The sequence below is a fragment of the Myotis yumanensis genome, unplaced genomic scaffold, assembly GCF_028538775.1.
Source record: "Myotis yumanensis isolate MYYU_CA2020_CCGP unplaced genomic scaffold, mMyoYum1.0.hap1 SCAF_8, whole genome shotgun sequence".
Classification (NCBI taxonomy): domain Eukaryota; kingdom Metazoa; phylum Chordata; class Mammalia; order Chiroptera; family Vespertilionidae; genus Myotis; species Myotis yumanensis.
This window is the reverse complement of record NW_027223759.1, coordinates 43,458,423-43,482,003: the sequence shown is the minus strand read 5'-3', so window position 1 is coordinate 43,482,003 and position 23,581 is coordinate 43,458,423. Positions and strand designations below refer to the sequence as shown.

General features: G+C 36.9%; 2 protein-coding genes across 2 annotated transcripts in view; one reads left to right on the top strand and one right to left on the bottom strand.

Annotated features, from left to right (window-relative positions):
* Positions 1 to 1,508, bottom strand: part of CIR1 (corepressor interacting with RBPJ, CIR1) — a 35,396-nt gene extending 33,888 nt beyond the window's left edge. Inside the window, exon 1 of the mRNA XM_070422733.1 lies at positions 1,358 to 1,508. Coding sequence (XP_070278834.1) covers positions 1,358 to 1,429 — 72 coding nt within the window. The 5' untranslated portion in view covers positions 1,430 to 1,508. The remainder of the gene's footprint in view (positions 1 to 1,357) is intronic.
* A 42-nt stretch (positions 1,509 to 1,550) lies between these two features.
* On the top strand, positions 1,551 to 21,862 carry SCRN3 (secernin 3). The gene is made up of 8 exons (XM_070422730.1): positions 1,551 to 1,647; positions 2,931 to 3,098; positions 4,931 to 5,112; positions 5,651 to 5,850; positions 8,631 to 8,843; positions 15,529 to 15,691; positions 16,624 to 16,804; positions 19,915 to 21,862. Exons 2-8 carry the CDS (start codon positions 2,940 to 2,942, stop codon positions 20,083 to 20,085), a joined length of 1,269 nt encoding a protein of 422 aa, XP_070278831.1. The 5' UTR covers positions 1,551 to 1,647; positions 2,931 to 2,939; the 3' UTR covers positions 20,086 to 21,862.
* The last annotated feature ends 1,719 nt before the right edge of the window (positions 21,863 to 23,581 follow it).

Here is a 23,581-nt window from a genome sequence, read left to right as displayed (position 1 = left end):
TCAAGACAGGAGGCAGAAAATCAGTCAGGAAACATAACAGTCCAGGTGAAAGATAATGAGAGCCTAAGCTAAGATACAGGCAATAGTGACAAAGAGGAGAGAAGGATTCAAGAGATATTTGGGGGGTAAGACCAATCGAATTTATTTGCTGACTAGATAAAGGGGTAATGGGAAAGGGATGAATCTTGAATTCCTGGCTTGGATGACTGGGTGAAGGATTGTTACTACCTATATTTCCTACTCATATGAGATAGGAAGTATAAAAAGAAGAGCAGATTTTGGATGAAAGATAAGTTCCATTTCAGATATGTTGAGTTTGAGATGCCTGTAGGATACCTAGATGAAATTGTTAAGTATATAGTTGTTTTGAGGTAGGGGAGACACCTGGGGCTGTAGATTTGAGAGTCATGAGTGAAGAGGGGGTAGTTAAAACTATGAATTTGGATGTGACTGCTTGGGAAAGCATATAGAATAAGCAAGGCATAGGCTAAGAATGCAACTCTGTATTTGGGAGCAGGCTAAGAATAAGTATATGTGTAGGGAAAATTAATATTTTATTGAGCACTCCCTCTAGATGGTGGGCACACACAGTGCTAGGTGGAACTTTGTTTCAAAGCCTTTATCTAAACCATCTTATTTAACCCTCATACCAATTTTACAAGTCAAAGCAATTGATAATGATCATTCCTAATTTATAGATTAGGAGACTGGAATGAGGGAACGATTTTGTGCAAGGTGTCAGGGCTAAAGGCGACTGTGCTGGAATAACTAGAATCTAGACCTGATTCCAATGCTCAGACTCTTCCTACGTCATCTCTCCTTTCCACTGCTATAGTACTAAGCACGGTTTCTCTTCACTGCGCCTCGTAGACACGTAATTGATTACTGAAAAGCCAAACTTCAACGAGGTCACCGGAGAAATACTACATTATCGGGTAGGATAACGAGAGGAAGCAAGGGGCTGACTTTATTTCCATGTTAAGATCTACCTTATCTTAAATAGTGAGTTTTCTCTGTACAGTTTAGCAGCGCTCCGAAACCGCGATCCTGGGATTCGAAAAGGCAAATCCAGAATCTCTTGAGGAAAGGAATGAGGAACTCTATCAATCTTCAGATCTTATGGATTTACATTCTTGCAGACAGAGACGACGGAGCAGACCAGGCCGCCTAGACCCGAGGGCCAGCTTTGTCAACAAGTTTCTCAGCGGGGGTGAAGGGGCAAGAACACGAGAGCTTTGGGCCTGGCGAAGAGGCGACTATCCCAGGGATCCAAGAGACACCACCACTCCCTGGGAACCCAGCACGCCCTGGGAACCCAGTGCAAGGGCCAGCACCCGCCCGGGCTCCCCGTACTCACTTTCTTGATGTTGGATTTGGAGGCGGGATGAAAGTCCTTCTTGCACATGAAATTGGCGAAAGACTTCCCCATCTTGGAGGCTGAGCTGGAGAAAGCCGCCGCTAGGTCTGAGAGCAACGTAAACAAACTCTGCCGCCTAACCGGAACTGCGCTTCCCTTCGCACGGGGCACTTCCGGGGTCAGAGGTGACGGCTTCCGGCAACTAATGCCTCTCCCGGACGCTGATCGCCCCCTCCCTTTTCACTTTGCCCGGAGGCCAGGTGAGGGGCGTGCACGGGGGAGGAGCGCAGGTAGGAGAAGTGGGAAGTGGGGGAGACGGGAGAGATGGCCCGGGTGGGATCCCGGGCCGCTGGGGGCCGGGGCACAGCTGCGCCGCCGCCGTTTCAACGCCCCCGACGGGGCGCGGAGTGCGCCCTGTGCGGCGGCTCTTCTACAAGACGTGTTTGAAGTTCGAGCCCTTTGTTTACCCCGGGAACTCGGACTCGAGTTAAACTTTTCTGCACCGATTTTCTCATCTGTGTTATGGGAATAGGAATTCTCACCATGTGTAGCCCGTTCGTGCGGAGGTTTCCGAAAGCAGTTGGTGAACGAAAGCTTTTAAATAGGGTGTCGACGCTACGAGAGCGAGGACTGTGTGTTTTGTCGCCACGGGGCAGAAAGATGTTCAGTAAACATTTGTTGAGTGATAAATGCACAGTAAGCCCCTGCGGCTCCCCCTCGAAATGGGCTCGCGAGGTCCTTGCTAACGAGGCTGCTCGTTTCCTTAGGTTCCCGTACAACCCCTTAGTCAGATCTAGTGCCGCTTTATGGCCCTTGAAACTACAGGCTTTGGGGTGGCCCTGGCTGCTGTAGGGGCGCCACCAACCAGCTTCTCTTGCGGGTGTGTGTGCGGTGCCTTCTGTGGGGAATGCACTCGTTTGCAGAATGAAAAAAACAGCTTTCATTTGAGTGTCTTCTTCGTTGTATGCACTGTGCAAAAACACTTGACACATTGTCTTACTAATTTCTCATAATAGCCCTATGATATATTTGAACCAGGGATTCCCAAATATGGAAATAGTCAAAGATGACTCAGGGAAGACTTCAGGAGTAAGAGTTGTTAGACCCCTAAACCTGTGGGTCGCGACCCCTTTGGCGGTCGAACGACCCTTTCGCAGGGGTCGCCTAAGACCATCCTGCATATCAGATATTTACATGACGATTCATAACAGTAGCAACATTACAGTTATAAAGTAGCAACGAAAGTAATTTTATGGTTGGGTCACAACATGAGGAACTGTATTTAAAGGGCCAGAAGGTTGAGAACCACTGGCAGAGGGTAAATCTGACTGATCGATTAGAAGAAGGTACTTGTCATTAACATTTTCATGTTGACTCTTGTGCTGCAAGATTCATTCCCAAGTCATTTTCTGACTGATTTTTTAACTACAGTACATGAAGTTTAAAACTTCAATGAACAGCTTTTATTAGATATGGCAATAGTATCCCTTGGTCATTAAGTAAAACTTTCTGTTTTGTATATACTTAAAAATGCTTTTTCCTTCTTATTTTGAATCTTCTATATGATTTTCAGTTTAAAAAAATGGAACCTTGTTCCTGTGACACTTTTGTGGCATTACCTCCAGCAACAGTGCAAAATAGGATTATTTTTGGAAAAAATTCAGATAGACTCTGTGATGAAGTACAAGAGGTAGTTTATTTTCCTGCTGCAGTTCACGATAACCTGAGAGGACATCTTAAGGTAGGTGAAATACATATTTTGTCAGCAATATGTTTCTTTAAAAATATCATAAACAGTTTTTTTTTTGTCATAAGCTAGCTATTTGGCAGATATTATAGATGTTAAAAATTCAAGAATTGAAATTTGAAAAATAATTTGCATCAAAAGTAGACTGCTGGTCTTTTGTGATTTGGAGGAAGCTGAAATAACAATAATAATAATTGTTAATTTTATTTGCTTACTATGTGTAGACCTGTTAAATAGGGTAGGGATTTAAAACCTGCTGGCTGGTGTGGCTCAGTTGGTTGACTTTCATCCTGTATACTGGAAAGTCACCAGATTGATTCTCTGTCAGGGCACATACTTAGGTTGCAGGTTCAATCCCCCGGTCATCGTGCATGCAGGAGGCAACCAATCGATGTTTCTCTTTCACATCTCTCTCTTTTCCCTCTCCCTTCATCTCTCTCTAAAATCAAATTTTTAAATTTTTTTAAAAACCCTGCAGTCAAGCTTAGGATTTAGTAGAGGAGTCGGATGCGGATGCTGCAGCTAACCCCATTATAAAGTATGATGGTCTAGATATAAAATAAAAGAGCAGCAAGCTGTGACAGCAGTGGAGGAAGAACAATTAATTCAGTCTAGGGATGAAGGAAGGCTTCACTAGGAGTTGGGGTTTCAGCTGGAGTTTGATGGACAACAAGGATTCTGATTGGTGTAGAATAGGAAGAGTCATTCAGATTCTGGAATAACAATTTTATTATCTGGGAATAAAATTTTTATTGGACCCAGTGATAACACTAGCAACATGAATTTTATGTAGTCATTTGGTAGAATACACATTAATTAAAGCGTTCTTTAAAAATTTTAATTAAATAAATCTATTCAGCATGGACCTTTAAAAGTTTTACTTTGTGCTTTAATTGTTAGCATATTTTTTAGAGTTCATTGATATTCTAATACTAAAATATATTAAATGCTAGATGTATTCTGTATACTAGGCCAGTTTTTCTTTTGCTGCTACTATTAATTAATTTTGGGTCCATTTCCACTTTTGTCTCTTCATACTTAAGTCTAGCCTATCCTGTAAACTAGTGGTTCTCATTCTTTTCACTGCTGTGGACATAATAGATGGGTAGGCTTTTATGGCAATACCCTGTGTATAAGGGCTACCATACGGGACCTATATCACTAACCAAGAAAGACTGTACATTAGGATTGAAAACTGCTTCCTTCAGCTTCAAATCACATACATCCTCCTTTATAAAATATTTAGAGTTTTCACAATTAGAAACTATCTCTCTCCTGAGCTTCTGTAGCCCCCCATCTTCATTTTTCTTTATGTCCCCCTGTATTTTGTTGTACCTTAGTTAATGTACAAGTCTTAGTTTCTTGAAAACAAAATCTGTAACTGATGCATTTCTTAGCAGAGTGCTTTATAATAGAAGATACTCAGCAAGTGTTTTTTTTAAAATACATTTTTATTGATTTCAGAGAAGAAGGGAGAGAGAGAGAGATAAAAACATCAATGATGAGAGAGAATCATTGATCGGCTGCCTCCTCCTAGGGATTGAGTCTGCAACCCAGGATGTGCCCTTGACCAGAATTAAACCCGGGATTCTTTGGTCCGTCCGCAGGCCGATGCTGTATTCACTGAGCCAAACTGGCTAAGGCTCAGCAAGTATTTGAATGAATAAATACTTTAGGGTCAATTCTGAATATGATTATTGAAAATTACCATTTAGTTATACTTCATTTGTGTCATGGTCGTATTTTCTGGTTGATTTTTAAGATCCTGGACTTGGACAACTTATATGTTTTTGGTTTTATGGTTGTTGCTATGACTCTCTTTACAGTGTACTTACATAGAAATCGATCAAGTCCCTGAAACATATGCTGTTGTTCTCAGTCGCCCAGCTTGGTTGTGGGGCGCAGAAATGGGAGCCAATGAACATGGAGTTTGCATTGGGAATGAAGCTGTTTGGGGAAGAGAAGAAGTTTGTGATGAAGAGGCGCTACTAGGCATGGACCTTGTCAGGTTATTTTTCTGTTGTATTTTTTGCACTATAGAACTTGTCTAAAATTTAAATTTTGGTGTAACTCTTACATATTTTATTTTTCTATTTTTTCTTTTGTTTGAACTTTGATACTTTATAGTGTGTGTCAGAAATGCTTTAAAGTACTAGCATGTAGTGTAAAGACTCTCAAATATCATTAATTGGAAGAGGCTAAGAATTGATATACATGATTCATTGGAAGTACCTAACATATTTTGTCAGACCATAACTAATTCTCACAGTAACTTCAGATGAGATACCTGAGGATCAGAGATCAAGTAACTTGCCAATAAATTACCAACTTGGAATTTGAACATTGATCTGTTTGACTCCAAAATCATTGTTTTCAATTCCAAACTGACTTCAGGAGGAATAGTTTTGAAGTTGGATTTCAGTTTACCTGTTAACTTGAAATAATTTTTATTTGAATACAACCACAAAATCTCATGTGCATGAAATTATTTAAGCAAAACAATGGAAATTTATTTTAACCTGAGAACTTTAATATTTTTATTTTAGACTTGGCCTTGAAAGAGCTGATACAGCTGAAAAAGCTCTCGACGTCATTGTTGATTTATTAGAAAAATATGGCCAGGGTGGAAATTGTTCAGAGGATGGTATGGCATTTAGCTATCACAACAGTTTCCTGATAGCTGATAGGAATGAAGCCTGGATTCTGGAGACTGCAGGGAAGTACTGGGCAGCAGAAAAAGTACAAGGTATGGATAACTTTTCCTCATTTGTTTTACAATTAATAAATTCTCCCTTAATTGCAGAAGTTGCATGTAATTGTCTTTCAAGATTTATAATTCAGTGCAATGAAGGGTTGAACTACAGGAGAAATGAAACAATTTTAAAGACACACAATGAAAGAGCACTACAAAGAGCTTTCTTGAAAGGGAGAAAACAGTGATGTTGTCTTTTTTCCATAGATGTAATATAAATTTTAAATAACCTCTATATATTTTCTATACAGTAGCTCTTGGCTGTTTTATAGTGTTTTCCACTTTTTAATAATCTCTTACCATTTTCTCTCTTTTAACTTTGGGTTGAATTCCAAAATTTCATAATGTGTGGGTATGAAGGTGAAAAAGGGGAGTGGTAGTAGGGTGGACATGGATGTCTGTGGCTAGTGGTTAGAAAGAAAATGTTGATACAATAGTAAAGCATTATCATAGTAAAAGAACACAATTTAATTGTCTTAAAATGCTTTGCTTTGTTTTCCATGGTTTCTCTATGAACATATATTCCTCTCATTTTTCAAGTGAGAAAATGCAGATAGGTGAATTACTCAAGGTAGTGAATGAAAAACTTAGAATTTAAATCTTTCCATCCTGACTCTCCATTCAGTGTTCTTTCATTAGAGTACAGTCTGTGCTCAAGTGTGATCACATACTTCTTGTGCACTTACGTCCTGGATCTCATGGTTTTACAAGGGAGATAAGATACACATGTGAAAATATTAAATGGTGTATGAATGATACAAACACATAGATACTGTAAACATTTGGAGAAAGTGAAAGTCACAGTGAGCCAGAGGAGTTCAGAAAGGCTGTACGAAGGTAGCCTCAAGCTTAGGAGGATTTGGATGTTATTTTTCAAATCATTGCCAGTTTTTGATGGACATTTTATATTTTTGTATGTATGTTTACTAATACAACAGTAAAAAAAACAGTACATATAATTGAATTTAGACTATTTTTCTTATTGTAATAATTGGCCTGATTGTACCATTAAGCACTTTTTATTTTATTAACTGTGCCACTTGCAAGAGAGAAATGAATAAATGTATTCTTTTGAAAAAGGTGGGCCCAGCAAGCCATCCAATGTGAACAGTATCATTGGGTTTAATTATCCAGCTCTAAAATAACTTTGCCCACTGGTTTCTCTTCCTTACTAAATGATCCCAAGACTAAAGAGTTAAACTAGGGAATTAGCTATTAGATGGAAAACTCTTTTCTATATTTGTTTTATCCTGACTTAAGTCTAGTTTTTGTGGAGAGAATAGCTCAAGTATGGCTGTATTAGAGTAATTTAATTGATTTCTGCTTGGCAGACTGTAATTCTAAATCTGTCTAAAACACTATCAATTTTCATTTATCATGATATATTTCATTCATTATGATCTCTTTAGCACAGGCTTTTATTATTTTGTCTATTTTGTATTTTAGTTGAACATTTTGTTTAACTTAGTGCCATGCTATTTTTGGAAGACTTATATATTTCTGTTCTAAACTTCTTTATGACTATTTTTCAAAAACTAATTAATACTAAAATATATAAAAAAGTCTCAAAAGCCAACAGTAAAAAAAAAAATCCAATTAGAAAAAATGGGCAAAAGACATGAAGAGACATTTCATCTAAAGGGATATGCAGATGTCAAAAAAACACATGGGGAAAAAAACATGTAAAATGATGTTCAGTATCATTATCCATTAGGAAAGGGAAACTAAAATCACAATGAGATATTACTATACCCCTGTCAGAATGACTAAAATAAAAAATGACACCACTAAATGCTGGTGAGAATGTGGAGACTGGATCACTGATACATTGCTAGTAAGGATGTACAGCTACTCTGGGTAACAGTTTGGAAGTTTAAAAAAATCTAAACATGAAACTATCATAAAACCTAGCAATTGAAATGTTGTGCATTTGTCCCAGAGAAATAAAAACTTACATTCACACAAGAACCTATACATGAATATTTATAGCAGCTTTTTCCATGACAGCCCCAAACAGATGTCCTTTAACTTGTGAATGGCTAAATAAACTGTCATATGTACATACTATAGAATACTACTCAGCAATAAAAAGTAATGAACTGTTGATACATGTATGAATCTTTAGAGAATTATACTGAATGAAAAAAACCAAAAAGTTATATACTATATGATTCTACTTATGTAACACTAGAAGCCCGATGCACGAAATTTGTGCAAGGGGCTTGGCCCTCACAGCCCCGGCTTCGTTTGGAAGGTCATCCGGAAGGACATCAGGAAGGTCATTTGGCTGTCTGGTCTAATTAGCATATTATGCTTTTATTATTATAGATTCTTAAATGACAGTTGTAGAAATGGATAACAAACTAGTGGTTGCCTGGGGTTAATGAGATGCTGGGGATGGGAGACAAGTGAGTGTGGCTATAAAAGGGCAACTTGAGTGATCCTTTTGGTGATGAAAATATTCTACATCTTGACTTTATCAGTACCAGTATTTTGGTTGTAATATTATACAAAAAGTTACATTGTGGGGAACTGGGTAAAGTATACACAGGATCTGTCTATTGTGACAACTGCATGTGAATCTATATCTCAAAAATAAAAAGTTTAATTTAAAAAGCAATTTATCTTTTTGAATATGTAATAGATGCATATGGTACAAATTTTGAAGACTATATTTACATTTAAATTGTGATTATGAATCATTATATACAGATAGCTACATTATATTAAATACCACTTTTCTTTTCCCTTCACCTCTTCTTCTTTGAAAAAAGAGGGAGTTCGTAATATTTCTAATCAGCTTTCTATAACGACCAAGATTGATCGGGAACACCCAGACATGAGAAACTATGCTAAGCGGAAAGGTTGGTGGGATGGTAAAAAGGAGTTTGATTTTGCGGCGACATATTCTTATATTGACACAACCAAGATGACAATTTCACCAGGAAGATACTGTGAAGGCTACAAACTTCTGAATAAACACAAAGGTAATTTTATCATTTAAATAATATCAAAATGAAAAATTATATTTTTGTGTAGGTATAATAAAATATTTTTTGAGAAATCATCCTTAGTAAAGATGTAATTTTAAACTAAAAACATTATGATATTATAAGCTATTTTTTAAGATGAGTGAAGTGTTATAAATTTATGAGAGAGCAATGATTTTTTTTGAAGAACAAGTTCAGATTTGTAATCCTTAGACCCTTTTTCCAGTTCATACCAATGTTCTTAATCCAACTTAGAATTACTTTACCTCTCAGAGTTCACCGAAACATGGAGACAGAGTTTTTGGACTATAACTATTGCTTCTTTCATTTATCTTTGATGGTACTATTATTGGTTATTTTTATGACAAAAGTTATATCTAGAACTGGTCAAAAAGACAAACTGAGCAGATTAAGAATTTCCATTCCAAAACTCTAGAAAGGCTGAATAAAATATTTAAATATTAAAAACATATATAGCTAAGTTCACACACAAGAAGAAGAAATCACTAGGTACCAAAAATGAGGGGAGAACCCATTATGTTAGCAAGATTTGAGATGTCTTATTCCCATACAGTACTCTTCCTCTCTGTGTTCAAGGTGGGGATTCTGGACCAGGTATAAGCCTTAGAGGCTAGTTTTATCATCTATGAGAATGCAGGTGTGTAAGTGAAAGACCCATTTGGAGAGCAGGAACTGGACTCCTTACCAAAATTATAGTATGAAAAATGCTACTCTGCTCCCTGCCCAGAGTTCTAGACTGGAATTGTGCTGTCTGCTGTCTCACCTTTGGGTCAACAAGTCTCTTGTGAGAGATTGAACGCTGAGCTACATATATTTTTGTAGGCACAGCAGGGGCTACCTGTGCTATCCTGAGAAACAAGCACTGGTTTGGAAGCAGTAAACCACACAGGATTCCAGCATACCTATATCTCAATATTCTCTATGAGAATATTTGATATGACAAATATTTAGTATTTTATTCAGATTTTCCATCCAGATAGTAAACCTGCTATAATGACTCTGTATGTAGTTGCCATTGAAAACATTTAAGCTTCATGGGTATTTAGATGAATGGTTGTAGTTTCTATATTTACTATAGATAATCTCTATTGTTGAGTCCTGAAGTTAACTGATATATTCATCTGCATTATCTAACCTGCTGTTAATCTCATGTGGTGACATTTTCATTTCAGATATTGTAGTTTTCATCTCTACATATTTTATTTGGTTCTTTTTATATATCTCCCATTACATTAATCATTTTCATTTTTCTTGAAACCTTTGAACATATTCAGCATATTTATAATAACTGTTTTAGCATCTTGGTTTGCAAACTCCATTATCTCTGTAATTTATGGGTCTGTTTCTGTTTTTGTTTTTCTTCTGGTTTTGGATCACATTTTCCTATTTATTCATATATTGAATTTTAAAAAAATATTCTTTATTGATTGTTAGAGAGAGAGGAAGGGAGAGGGGGAGAGAGAAACATTGATGCAAGAGCAAAACCTTGATCTGTTACTTCCTACCGGGGATTGAACCTGCAACCTGGGCATGTGCCCTGACTGGGAATCGAACCCCAAGCCTTTCTGTGTCTGGGATGACACCCAACCTACTGAGTGATACTGACCAGGGCAGAAGTCAGTCTTGATTTAGCAGACAGTTTGCTTGTTCTCAACCTGCTAACTTTATCCCCTAGTCAGCAGCTCAAATTTCAGTTCAGTTCTTTTATTTTCAGCTGATCTGCCCTACACAGATCAGGTGAGATGTGGGCAGAGTTTTTTACACAGAATTTGGTGGTTCCTCTCTTTAACTTTCACCTTGATGGTATTCCCCCTTCACTTCCTAGTGCCTGTGGCTGCCCTCTGGATCTTCAGGCCACAAAGACTAAGTTTTCCATGGCTCCCTGCCCAGTATTGCACAGCATTGACTGTGGGCCAAAGCTGTAACAGAAAAGGGAAACACCCTGCGCATTATCTCATCTTCCAAATGTCACCTTCCCTCCAGAATTTTTCTGCTTTTGTTTGCTCTGAAGAGCCGTCAGGTAGTTGTTTTTCTGCATTTTATTCTGAGTGTATAGTTATTTGAGGGAGGGCTGATCTGGTGGGAGTTTACTCAGCCAAATTAAAGCAGAACTCCTTCCCATGCCATTTAATATTCTATGGCATTGTTTTACTTGTAAATATAAATATATGCACATGATTAAAAATTCAGAGGTCCATAAGAGTATGCAGTGAAGTCTCTCCCTCTTACCCTGTCCCTAGATATCATTTCTTTTCCCAGAGGCAATTCCGTATCATTCTTCCAGAGATGATGGCCCTGATCGGCCCTGATTGCCACCCAGGCCGAGGGACCCACCCATGCACGAATTTGTGTACTGGGCCTCTAGTTAATACATATTTCCCCATTTTTATATTCCGTTACTACTGACTCTTTTTTTTTTAAAATATATTTTTATTGATTTTTTACAGAGAGGAAGGGAGAGAGACAGAGAGTCAGAAACATCGATGAGAGAGAGAAACTTCGATCAGCTGCCTCCTGCACATCTCCCACCGGGGATGTGCCCGCAACCCAGGTACATGCCCTTGACCGGAATTGAACCTGGGACCTTTCAGTCCACAGGCCGACGCTCTATCCACTGAGCCAAACCGGTTTCGGCACTACTAACTCTTAAAAAATAATTTCAATAATTTCTTTGTCCCTTTGTTACCTTAAATTCCAGAAAAATAACTTCTATTTAAGAAGATTACTGGGTGGCGGATAACTGCTAAAAGGGTTAGTTCACTAATGAGAAAATGTGATATATCCTCCTTCACTTGAAGGATAAACCAGTTCTATAAATCAATCAGAAAGCAACTACTCAGAGATAGACCAGTCAGTGATTGATAGTTGCTTTCCAGAAATTCATTAAACAAATTAATGATATATTAGTTATTTGGTATGACAGAAAAAAAATTTGTGACAGAATGTTTTCAGAATGCTTTAACACAATTGTTTTTAAAGTATTTAATATCTTACTTATATTTTAATTTCCAGAAGAATGTCTTATCATTTGAAAAGTTTTCTATAAAGTTTCTAAATGTTAGCTTATCATTTTATAAGTTATATAAACTATCTTTTTCTCATGTGGATAGCTGTGTAGAAAATGCTAAAATATGTTGTTCTAATTCTAATTTTAAATTTATTATTATAACCCTAACCGGTTTGGCTCAGTGGATAGAGCGTCGGCCTGCGGACTGAAGGGTCCCAGGTTTGATTCCTCTCAAGGGCATGTGCCTTGGTTGCGGGCACATCCTCAGTTGGGGGGTATGCAGGAGGCAGCTGATCGATGTTTCTCTCTCATTGATATTTCTAGCTCTCTGTCACTCTCCCTTCCTCTCTGTAAAAAATCAATAAAATATATTTTTAAAAAATTTATTATTGTAAAAGTAGAGACAGGCATAGCAATTGCACCAACACCTACTTCCATTTGTTAAAAGCATATATAAGGGCTAGACACTGTGCTAAGTGAATATATTATCATCTTTAAGCAACTGTGTGAAGTAGGTATTATTGCCATTTTACAAATTATGAAACTTAAAAAAAATGGACTCTTTCTTGTCCTTATGTTCCTTTCAGCACCTAGTCTTGCACTAGTTTGTTGTGTATACCTAATGTTTTGATTAAATTTTAAAAGGATTTAATTAAATTATAATTTGTAGATAGTTTAACAAAGATTACTGTTGTGTACTTTTTTGGCAATAAACTGAAATCCTCAGGACATAAAATTAGCAGGCCTTTTTTAAAAAATGAAGAACAACACATAATTAGAGTAGAGAGGCAAATGTCAAGAAACCTAAGGTTTATGGTAATTAAACAAAAGGAAGAAAAAGTAGAAACAATTACAAATTATTTAGTTACTGCATCATAATAATTGATTCTGTTTTACTTAACTATAAAATAACTGAATAATATATTTAAAATGTATATATGATGATAGTAATAGGTGCATCAGACATGAAACTTATTTTTTCCTCCCAAGTTTGAATTTCAGCTCAGCTTTTTGTGCTTTGCCAAAAGAATGTCTTTCCAGTACTTTTATAGGAAATTGTCTACTTGTACATTATGGTTAATTTTTTCCTATGATTTTTCTAGATGGAAGAGCTTACCTCTCTTCTTTCCAACTGTCCCTGACTGATAGCTATTAACTGTGCTGCATGTATATCCAAATTGTATCTATATTCACTTATGTATTTTAAATAACTAGTTTAAATTGCAGTGAAATTGCACCCTGTGTTTTGCATTCATTTGCGTGAACCTTGCCACTGAAGCCTCAATACTTATTCAATGCTTGCTAGTGAATTACTCATAGCTATCCTACTCAAGTGATCATGTAAATCCTCCTTTCATTTTGAGAATTGTAGGTTTTGAATACAGAAAACGTTTTCATAATACCTATATTATGACAGTGTTATGGTTCTGACACTGTTTTCATTAAAACTTGCCACTTAAGGAATTTAGATTTGAATCACTTTAAAACCTCCCTAGGTATAGCGGCTATGTGTCTGCTAGGTGTGGATGGTAGGCTTTTGCTTTATTGTTTAGTTTTAATATTAAGGCTTGTTTATATATCCAACTTTTTTTCCTCCTGAATTTTTTTTTCAAATTTAACAGAAAGATATTGCTCCTATAACAAGTTATTTATAAATTTCTTTTCTTGAATTTGAAATCATTGCTGTACTATGGAGAAACTGAAATTTTTCTATTATAAAACAGTGGGCCCTGGCTTGTGTGGCTCAGTTGGTTAGCATCATTCCCTACACTAGAAGGTAGTGGGTTAGATTCCTGGTCAGGGCACATACCCAGGTTGAGGGTTCAATCCCCAGTTGGTGTGTGTGGGAGGCAACGGATGGATAGTTCTCACATCCATGTTTCTTTCTCTCTCCCTTCCTTTCTCTGAGATCAATAAAAAAACAAATAAACATCACACATTAGGTTTATCAGACACAGGCTTTCAAATTGGTATGTTTTGTATGTTTAAGAAAATTTGATAAAAAGGAAGAGAATTGCATCAGAGTACTGGAATCTATAAAAGAGAACAAAATGGAAATAATCCTATATAATAAAAACCTAATATGCAAATCAACCGAATGGCAGAAAGACTGGTCATTACGGCACGCACTGACCACCAGGGGGCAGACACTCAACACAGGAGCTGCCCCCAGCCCACAGACCCCAAGCCAGCCAAGGCGGGTGCCAGCGGAGGCCCGCTGATCACCCCGCCAGTCGCCCCGCAGAGGAAGGCAACCAGCAGCGGCAGCATGGGGTGAGGCTGGCAAGCAGCCGGTGCCAGGCTGGCCAAGGTGGGTGCCAGCAGGGGGCCCCCCCCCGATCACCCCACCAGTCACCCCACAGAGGGAGATGACCGGTGGCAGCAGCAGAGGCTGGGCCAGTGAGCGGGTTGCGCCAGGCCGACCAAGGCAGGTGCCAGTGGGGGCTCCCTCAACCACCCCGCCGGTCGCCCCACAGATCAGCCCTGATTACTGGCCAGGCATAGGGACCCTACCTATGCATGAATTTCATGCATTCGGCCTCTAGTAGAATTGTAAAGTAATAATAACAAATGAAGAACTAAATAGGTTGGTTTAACAACAAGTTAGACATAATAGAAGGAAAAAATAGTAAACTGGAAGATTAGTAGAAAAGAACTTAATGAAAACAGAGATATAAAAGTTTAGAAAATATAGACAAAGGTGTGAGAGGCGTATGGGACTCAGTGAAAAGGTTTCACATATGTGTCGTCGAAGTCCCAGAAGGAAAAGGAGAAGGAATATTGAGGGGCAAAAGCAATATTTTAAAAGATACTGGATAAGAGTTTTCCCAAACTATTTGTTTATCTAGAGGATTGTCAATTTCAATGATCTCTTCAAAGAACCAGATTTCAGTTTCATTGATTTTTCTCTATTTCTGCTTTCAATTTCATTGATTTGTGCTTTATTTTTATTATTTCCTTCCTTATGCTTGCTTTGGGCTTATTTTGCTCTTTTTCTAGTTTATTAAGGTGAAGCTTAGATTACTGATTTCCACATTGGCTTTTAAGTTTCTCTCTGGATATACACACACACACACACACACACACACATACACATACACATACACACACACATACATACATATCCATTCCTACTCAGACTACAATTCACACTTTCCTATAACAGTATTAATTTCAGGCACAGGAGATTATTACAGAAAAAATAATTGGTTATTTTGTAAAGAACATCTTGAATACTAGTATTGGAAACTAAGCACACTATTTTCTTAATAGTTTGTTTTCTGAATAGATTGACTCAGATGATATTGATAGCATCAGTTCATTGCTAACTAAATACATCTTAAAATATTGTTTAAGGTCAATGAGATTGAATTTAATTTTGTATTATTAATTTCTTCTTCTTAGGCAGTTACATAGATTTTTACCTGTTATAATGGTTTGATATTTTATATTTAAAAATATCTTTCTTGCAACAGTGGAATGAGTCTAATCTAACAGTTATGATACAAGGTTTGTTTTATAGTCTATCCCTTAATTTATACCTAGACCAATATCTCATTGTATATATTATCAGTAGAGAAAGCATTTCATATTTGCAGGATACCAACCTGCAAATTTATGCACATTTGATGATTTTCAAAATTATTTTCTTAGGAAACATAACTTTTGAAACAATGATGGAAATTCTCCGAGATAAACCAAGTGGCATTAATATGGAGGGAGAATTCCTGACCACTGCAAGCATGGTTTCTATTTTACCTCAAGATTCCAACTTTCCTTGCATTCACTTCTTTACTGGGACTCCTGATCCTGAGAGGTAAAGTCACAAAAATACTATAAACCAGCAAGGGGTAAGAGGGTAGGGTAGAATCTTTAGTCTGTTGATTATTTTGTGAGACTACTTCTTCTTCTTTTTTTAATACACCAATACACAAATAATTTTTGGATGCATTTCAGTTCAAGTTTTCGTCCGCCATTTCCATATGTGCATAAATGTCATAATTGTTCTCATTTTTGTTGGAAAAAATGTTAATAGTTTCTTGTATACAGTCATCCCTACATCCTCTTTCCCCAAGTATACTTAACATTGTCAAGAAAAGAGAGTAGAAAGGTTTTCTTATGCAGATTTCAGTATTATAATATTAGATGGTTAAGAGTTAATAAAAAAAGTAAATGATGTAGTGTGCTGGATTTAGATGGTTGCTTATGAACTCATATCTAGAAAATACATTCATACAGTTCAAGTTTAGAAGGATTTGTATAGACTATCTTGATTTAAGTCATTAGTATCTCTCACAAAACAATATAAATTACATTTAGAAATGATCTTATATTCACGATCTTTCAGTGTTAGTCTTTTATATTATTAAAGATATTTTCAAGAAAAATCTGTGAACCCCTTATTAATAATGCTGCTAATTTTCATCTAAAATCTTCATCTTCAATCTGTAACATTGAGAATTGTTCTTACACTCTGATGAACTATAATTTTACTTGACACTGTTTACATGCCAGGCATTTTGTTAAATTCATGGGAATACAAGACTAAATAAACTCCGTTCCCCGCCCCAAAGGAGATCCCAGTATACCAGGGAAGACAGCATGGCTGCAACTAGTATGACGGAACTCATTAGTATGTAACAAGTTAATAGAAACATCTAAGTAGAGGGAACCTTACAAGATTTAGAATAATGCTGAATATTTTTAAATTCCCCAGGTGACAATTTAATAAAATATTTTTTCTTCTAGATCTGTTTTTAAGCCTTTCATATTTGTGCCAAATATTTCACAACTACTGGACACCAGTTCACCAACATTTGAATTTGAAGACCCAGTTAAAAAGAAGCCACATTTTAAGACTAAACCTGACAGAAGACACCCACTCTACCAAGAGCATCAACAGGCATTAAAAGTAATAGATAACAAGGAGGTATGATTAGATTATGTTCTATGTTTTATCATTACAAATAGTTTAAAATATAAATCAATCTATATTTTGTCTTTTTAAAAATATTTTTATTGATTTCAGAGAGGAAGGGAGAGGGAGAGAGAGATAGAAACACCAATGATGAGAATTGTTGATCGGCTGCCTCCTGCACACCCACTACTGGGGATTGAGCCCACAACCTGGGCATGTGCCCTGACCAGGAATCAAACCATGATCTCCTGGTTCATGGGTCGACGCTCAACCACTGAGCCACATCACACCCACTACTGGGGATTGAGCCCACAACCTGGGCATGTGCCCTGACCAGGAATCAAACCATGATCTCCTGGTTCATGGGTCGACGCTCAACCACTGAGCCACATCAGCTGGGCAATCAATCCATATTTTGAATTTTAGTTTTCTTTCCCTCCTTCATATACAAACAGGTTTAAAAATAGTTTAGATGCTTTGACTATGGTAGAGCTCTACTATTTTGTATCTTTGGTTAAAAATAATGATTAAGAATATGCTGTGAATCTTTTAGAGAGATGTAGCATATTAAACATAATATCAGTAGCTACTTGTTATTGAGCACTGTTATACACCAAGCACTATAGTACTATTACATGGAATATTTCATTTAACCTTCACAGCCTCTTTGTGAGGTAGGAACTATTATTATCTTCATTTTACTGAGAAGGAATCTAAGACTTCAAGAGAGTTTAAGTAGCTTGCTTATTATATATCTCACACCCAAAATTACAAAGCCACTGGAGGGCAGTTAACCTGGACTCTTATATAATGTTCTTAAGCATACAGATTCAGATTAATTTTAATTGAAAGTGCTTTAAGACCTCATCGACTTAAAATAATAATAATTAATTGGAGCTTTTAAAAAATAATAAATGCTTATTATTTTAAACTGTAAGCATTATAGAAGACTATAGAAGATTAAAATATCACCACAATCTTATCTTCAGAAATAAGCAAATGTATTTTTGGGGAGCAGATAGATAGATGGATAGATAAATAATTTTATATCCATACCTCTTTTGCCCTCTTCTCTCTCTTCCTCAAAGATTAAAAAAAAAAAAAAGATTAGAAGGAAATGGAAGGACTGCCTAAAGGCTTTTAACAGATTCCCTGCTATGAAGGAAAAGATTCTCCATTTTATACATTTTTCTCACCTGTTTTCACCAACTCCTCATTTTTATTGCCTATAATTCCTATAATTGCCTATAATTTACCAAGGTATATGTATTTATATTCTATCTACATTAAATGAATTAAATGCTTTTTCCTTTTATTTTTTTATTTACTTTTGTCTTTAGCATGTTTGCAGAGTTGCCATGCCTCTCCCTGCCACCCCCATCTTGCTTATGCTTAAAGCAGAGACCTCCTATTTGCTTTATCTGGGCCCGGTTTGTTTTCACTTCTAAACTACAGAGTAAACACTTTTTTTGTAGCCTGGTGGCATGGAGTGAAAGGCAAGCATTTTGTTCTAGGAGTTCACTGTGTGCTAACTAGGGCCCAGTCCACTGGGCCAGAGGTGTCATCCACTCCCTGGGCCTGGTTTACTGTCCAGACTCAACACAGCACTGTGAAATATGATAAGTCCTCTGGTTTTTCTTGCCTGTACTCCAGTTCCTCAGTGATATGTTTCAAGAGTGTCTGCTCTGGAGGGATTCCCCTTCACTCCTCCTCCCCAGCAGCCTCCTCATTGCCCACATCGCTTTTGTTAGTTTTCTAGAGTTGTCAGCTTCCTTTCCCCTCAATACTGCTCTGGGAGGTGAGTTTTGTAGACTTACTAAATGTTTGTTAAACTAAATTGCTGATTGACATTTTCCCAAGAAATACCGAAATAAAATTTTAAAAGCTGTTACTATTTTAGGCTTTATTTAATGGGCATGAAATATTGATTGACAAAAAAGGTAGTGGAAAGACAATACAATTTGAGGGTAGAAGTGACAAAGAGTTGGGTTCTAGTCCTGGCTTTGCAAATAACTACTTCTGTGTCTTAGGGAAAGTCAGTCCTACTTGCAGTTTTAATTTACATTTGTTGATTACTAATGAGGTTGAAGTTTTCCTTATATGTTTATTGGCCATTAGTATTTTCTCTTAAAAGACTTGCCTACCCTTTTCCTTGGTTTATTTTTCAATTGATTCTTGGTTGTTTTGTCTTCTGCCTCAAAGAGGCAAACTATGTGAATAGTAAGTCTTTGTTACATTTCAAATTTTTAATCTCAACTTGTTACTTATTTGACTTTTTTATAGACAAAAATTTTAAATTTAGTTAGTTATACTTGTTAGTCTTTTCCTTTAAAGCATCTTGATTTCAAAAGGCCTGCTTCACCTCAAGATAATTCTAACTTCTGTATTTTCTTCCAGTAGGTATATATGTTTGAAAAAATATTTAGTCCTTTAATTCCTCTGGAATTTATTTTTGCATATGCTATAAAATAGAGATTCTAACTTTGTTTTCCAAAGAGGTAACCAATTATTCAAAAACAATTTATAGGCAAAATGTACTTTTTCTCCACTGATATGAAATAAAATTTCTTCAAAAAACAGTTGTATACAATGTTAAGGTTAAGTATCTTTATTTTGTGCTGTTTTGCCCCATAATGGTTCAAAATTTAAAAATTATGCTCACTTTCTAGTAATTTTCTTATGTTTTAGTTGCTCCTTCCCTTGAACTTTACTGTGCTATTTCCTTTGTTTATTCTGATAATATTATTTTTAAATATAGAAGATCCAAATTCATAAAAATATCTCAGCCTCAACTTTTAGCCGCATTCCCATACATAATTAATACCAGATTTTCAACAATTTTGTTACTTGTCTTTTAGGTTTCTTGTTTATAGACTAATCCTACATAATTATTCCTATTTTTTCTACTAAAAATAACTAACAATTTGGGGTTAATAAAATAACTCGAACTTTGGAACAATGATTTTCTCCGAAAGAATTTTATTCGTTCTATATCTAAAGAATAGGAGGAGGGGAACCAAACAAGAAGTAGAAACCAGAATTAACAAACCTTGTCTATGGAAGTTGATTAGAATTTGGTTAGACTTGTGTGTGTTCATTTATTGTTATTTTTAATTGTTTAGGGAAAAGCCAAAACAATGTTGGAGAACATGAGAAAACTGGAGAAAGAACTATTCAAAGAGATGGAATCAATCCTTCAAAACAAGCATCTTGATGTGGATAAAATTGTTAATCTTTTTTCTCAGTGTACAAAAGATGAAATTCGAATTTATAAGTTAAATATCAGTTCTTAATTATCATCTAAATGGTCAACAATCTTCCTCAAAGTCAGAATCAATCACCGTGGTAAATGATATGAACCTAGTGTGAGCAGATATGATTATTCTTTAATAGCATTCAAGTGATAGCTTGACTATTAAAATTGCATATAATTGCTGAAATATCAAGAAAGAAAATAACATCGAAATTAGACACATATATTATGGAATAGCCAGTTGTTACATCAGGTACTGCCCTGTGTTATTTTTTTTGTACTACAATAACTTTTTACAAATCACATATTCAATTCTGCATAAAGCATGAAACATTAAAATAATGCATGGATTTAAGTTTATTATAATTATGTATTGTCCTCAATTACAAAAAAGAAATTTTTTCTTTAATAATGAAAAATACTGTCTATGGTGAAGTTTTGTGTGCTTCAGGCAAATATTAACCAGCTCTAACAAAGTGTTCCAGATTTACACATTAAGTCTTATTATAGTGTACTAGAGGCCTGGTGCACAAAATTCATGCACTGGAGAGGGGGGCTGTCCCTCAGCCCGGCTTGCACCCTCTTGCAGTCTGGGACTCCTTGGGGGATGTCCACCTGCTGGCTCCACGCGAGCGGGCCTAAGCCGGCAGTCGGACGTCCCTCTCACAGTCCAGGAGCCCTTGCTCCTTACTTCCTGCCTGCTCACTGCTTCTTACCGCTTAGCTCGCTGCTCCTTAATGCTGCTGCAGAGGCAGGAGAGGCTCCCGCCACCACCGCTGCACTTGCCAGTCGTGAGCCTGGCTTCTGGCTGAGTGGCACTCCCCCTGTGGGAGTGCACTGACCACTGGGGGCAGCTCCTGCATTGAGCGTCTGTCCCCTGGTGGTCAGTGTGCATCATAGCGACCGGTCATTCTGCTGTAATGGTCGCTTAGGCTTTTATTATATAGATTCATTCTGAAAATGTACTTTTATTAAACTCAGATATGCTCTTTGTCAAGATTTGGATGACCAGTGAGCCTTTAGCTATAATTATGTAGCATTTTTTTGGCCATACTCCTTTGTAGGATTTCATGTTAATATTTTAGAAGAGTTTGTGTGGGAGATTAGGAAATGGGATAGAAGATACCATTTCTGTGTCTCAAATTTCTCTCATCCTTTACATCTTTTCACTCTGTGAAAACAGACATAGGAAGGAGATAGTAAGAATGAAATAGAATTATTAGTGTATTATGAACATTTTAATGTATAATATATTGTGGACATTTATTACAAATGAGTAATAATCTCTGCCCAAAGTTTATAAAACTGTTAAAGTTACATTGAGATTACCAAGTAAGGGTCAAAGTTGCAAATATCTATAATAATAAAAGCATAATATGCTAATTAGACTGGATGACTTTCAGGACAAAGCTGGGGCTGTGAGGAGAAGCCCGGGTCCTGGGTGTCTGCCCAGGGCTGGAGGGAAGCCCGGGTCCTGGATGCCAGAGGGAAGCCAGTGCTGGCAGCCGAGGGAATGAAGGCCTACTCTTGCATGAATTTCCTGCATCGGGCCTCTAGTAAACAATAGAAAAACCCAACTCAAAATAACATTATATATTTATTGGTTTCTAAAAATGTCCGTTTTAGGATTTTGATTATATCATCTTATTTATTAGTCACTATCATTGCAACGGAGATTGTTACTAAAGTAGTGGACCATTATATATAAAGAGTACCCAGGAAATTATTTTTTAAAAGTTCTCTCATAAAAACCTTAATCTGCCTGGTTTTGTTTTTGTTTAATACAAGACTGCCATTAAAGAAAGAAAGGATAGCTACCTCAGGTTCTCAGTTTATTCTGTTTGCCTTAAGTGTGATTCAGTGATAGATTCTCCCTAAATCATGAAGACCATTGGCCAAACCCCATATACTTCCTCCCTTTCTCTTTTTTAGTATATAAGGAACTAAGGGTAAGCAGTTCATTGATTTATTCAGGGACACATAATTTAATCTTATTTCTCTAAGGCCAGCACATTTTCACTTTATCTTTTGACACCACCTGCTACTAAACGAGTGCCATCTCTCTCCTGGACAACTGCAGTTAACTGTTCTTCTACACCCATATTAATTCTTTATCTCCATCCACAAGAATCACTGCAGCCAGAGGGATCTGTTAAAACTGCAAATTTAATCATGAATTTCCCTCCTAAAACTAAAAAAACCCACAACCTTATTTTTTAGAGCAGTTTTAGATTTAGAGCAAAACTAAGCAAAAAGTACAGAGTTCCTATATCCTCCTGTCCCATTCCGACCTACCACCCCATAGTCCCACACCAGAGTAGTATGATTGTTATAATTGAACTTACATTAACACATCATTATCACCCAAATCCATAGTTTACATTAGGGTTCACTTATGGGCTTGGACAAATGTATGACATGTATCCACAATTATAGTATCATACAGAGCAGTTTCACTGCTCTAAATATTCTCTGTGCTACACCTGTTCATCCCTCCCTCCCGCTAACCCCTGGCAACCACAGGTCTTATTGTCTCCAGTTTTGCCTTTTGCAGAATATCATATAGTTAGAATCATACAGCATCTTTGCCATGCCTACCAGTCTTCTTTTTTTTAAACCCTTACCTGAGGACATGCTTAGAAAGGCGGGGGGGGGGGGGGGGGGGCGCGCGCGGCGGGGAGAGAAAGAGAGAGAGAGATTGAGTGAGAGAGAAACATTGATTGGTTGCCTTCCATACATGCCCCAACTAGGGAATGAGCCCAAAACTCAGACATGTGCCCTGACTGGGAATTGAACTGGCAACCTTTCAGTGCATAGGACAATGATGCTCAAACAACAACCAACTAAGCAACTCTGGCCAGCCGCCTACCAGTCTTGATGTGGCTTCCTTTTGAAATCCTTAGTTGAAGGACTTCAGCTAGATTTCAGGCAGTTCTGAATGATGGTTGTTTTGTAGTTTAGTTGCAATTCTGATGTGGTTGTGGGAGGATTCTAGTATCGCATTTACCTAAGCCACTATCTTGACTGGAAGCCACTGTTTTTTTAAATTTCTGCTACATTGCATTTTCAGTTACTTGAATGTGCCCAGTTTTTATATCATGTCTGTACTCTCTGCTTCCACCATTCATTTCATTTGCTCCTTTTTATATAAGTAGTTCTTTTTATCCTTTAGAGTTTCGCTGAAACATGATTTTCTCGGGGAAGTTTTCCCCACACCACACCAGATCAGGTTTCTTGTTACAGATACTCAGAGCCATAGGTGATCCTGATCATAACTGTTATGTATTTAACATCTGTTTTCACAGTAAAATAGAAGCTTTATGAGGATAGGAACCATATTTTTTCCCATAGTTGCATGCTCAGTGTTCAATATTCTGTCTGCACAAGCTCAATAAATATTTTGTTAAATGAACATTCAAGTATTGATGGAAATTTATACAGTCCTCTTCTCTATCTGTAAAATTAAGAAAATTAGGTAGACAATCAATCTGTACAACTTGGTAGCCTTTGATAAGTCTCAGATCAACCTGTTGCCT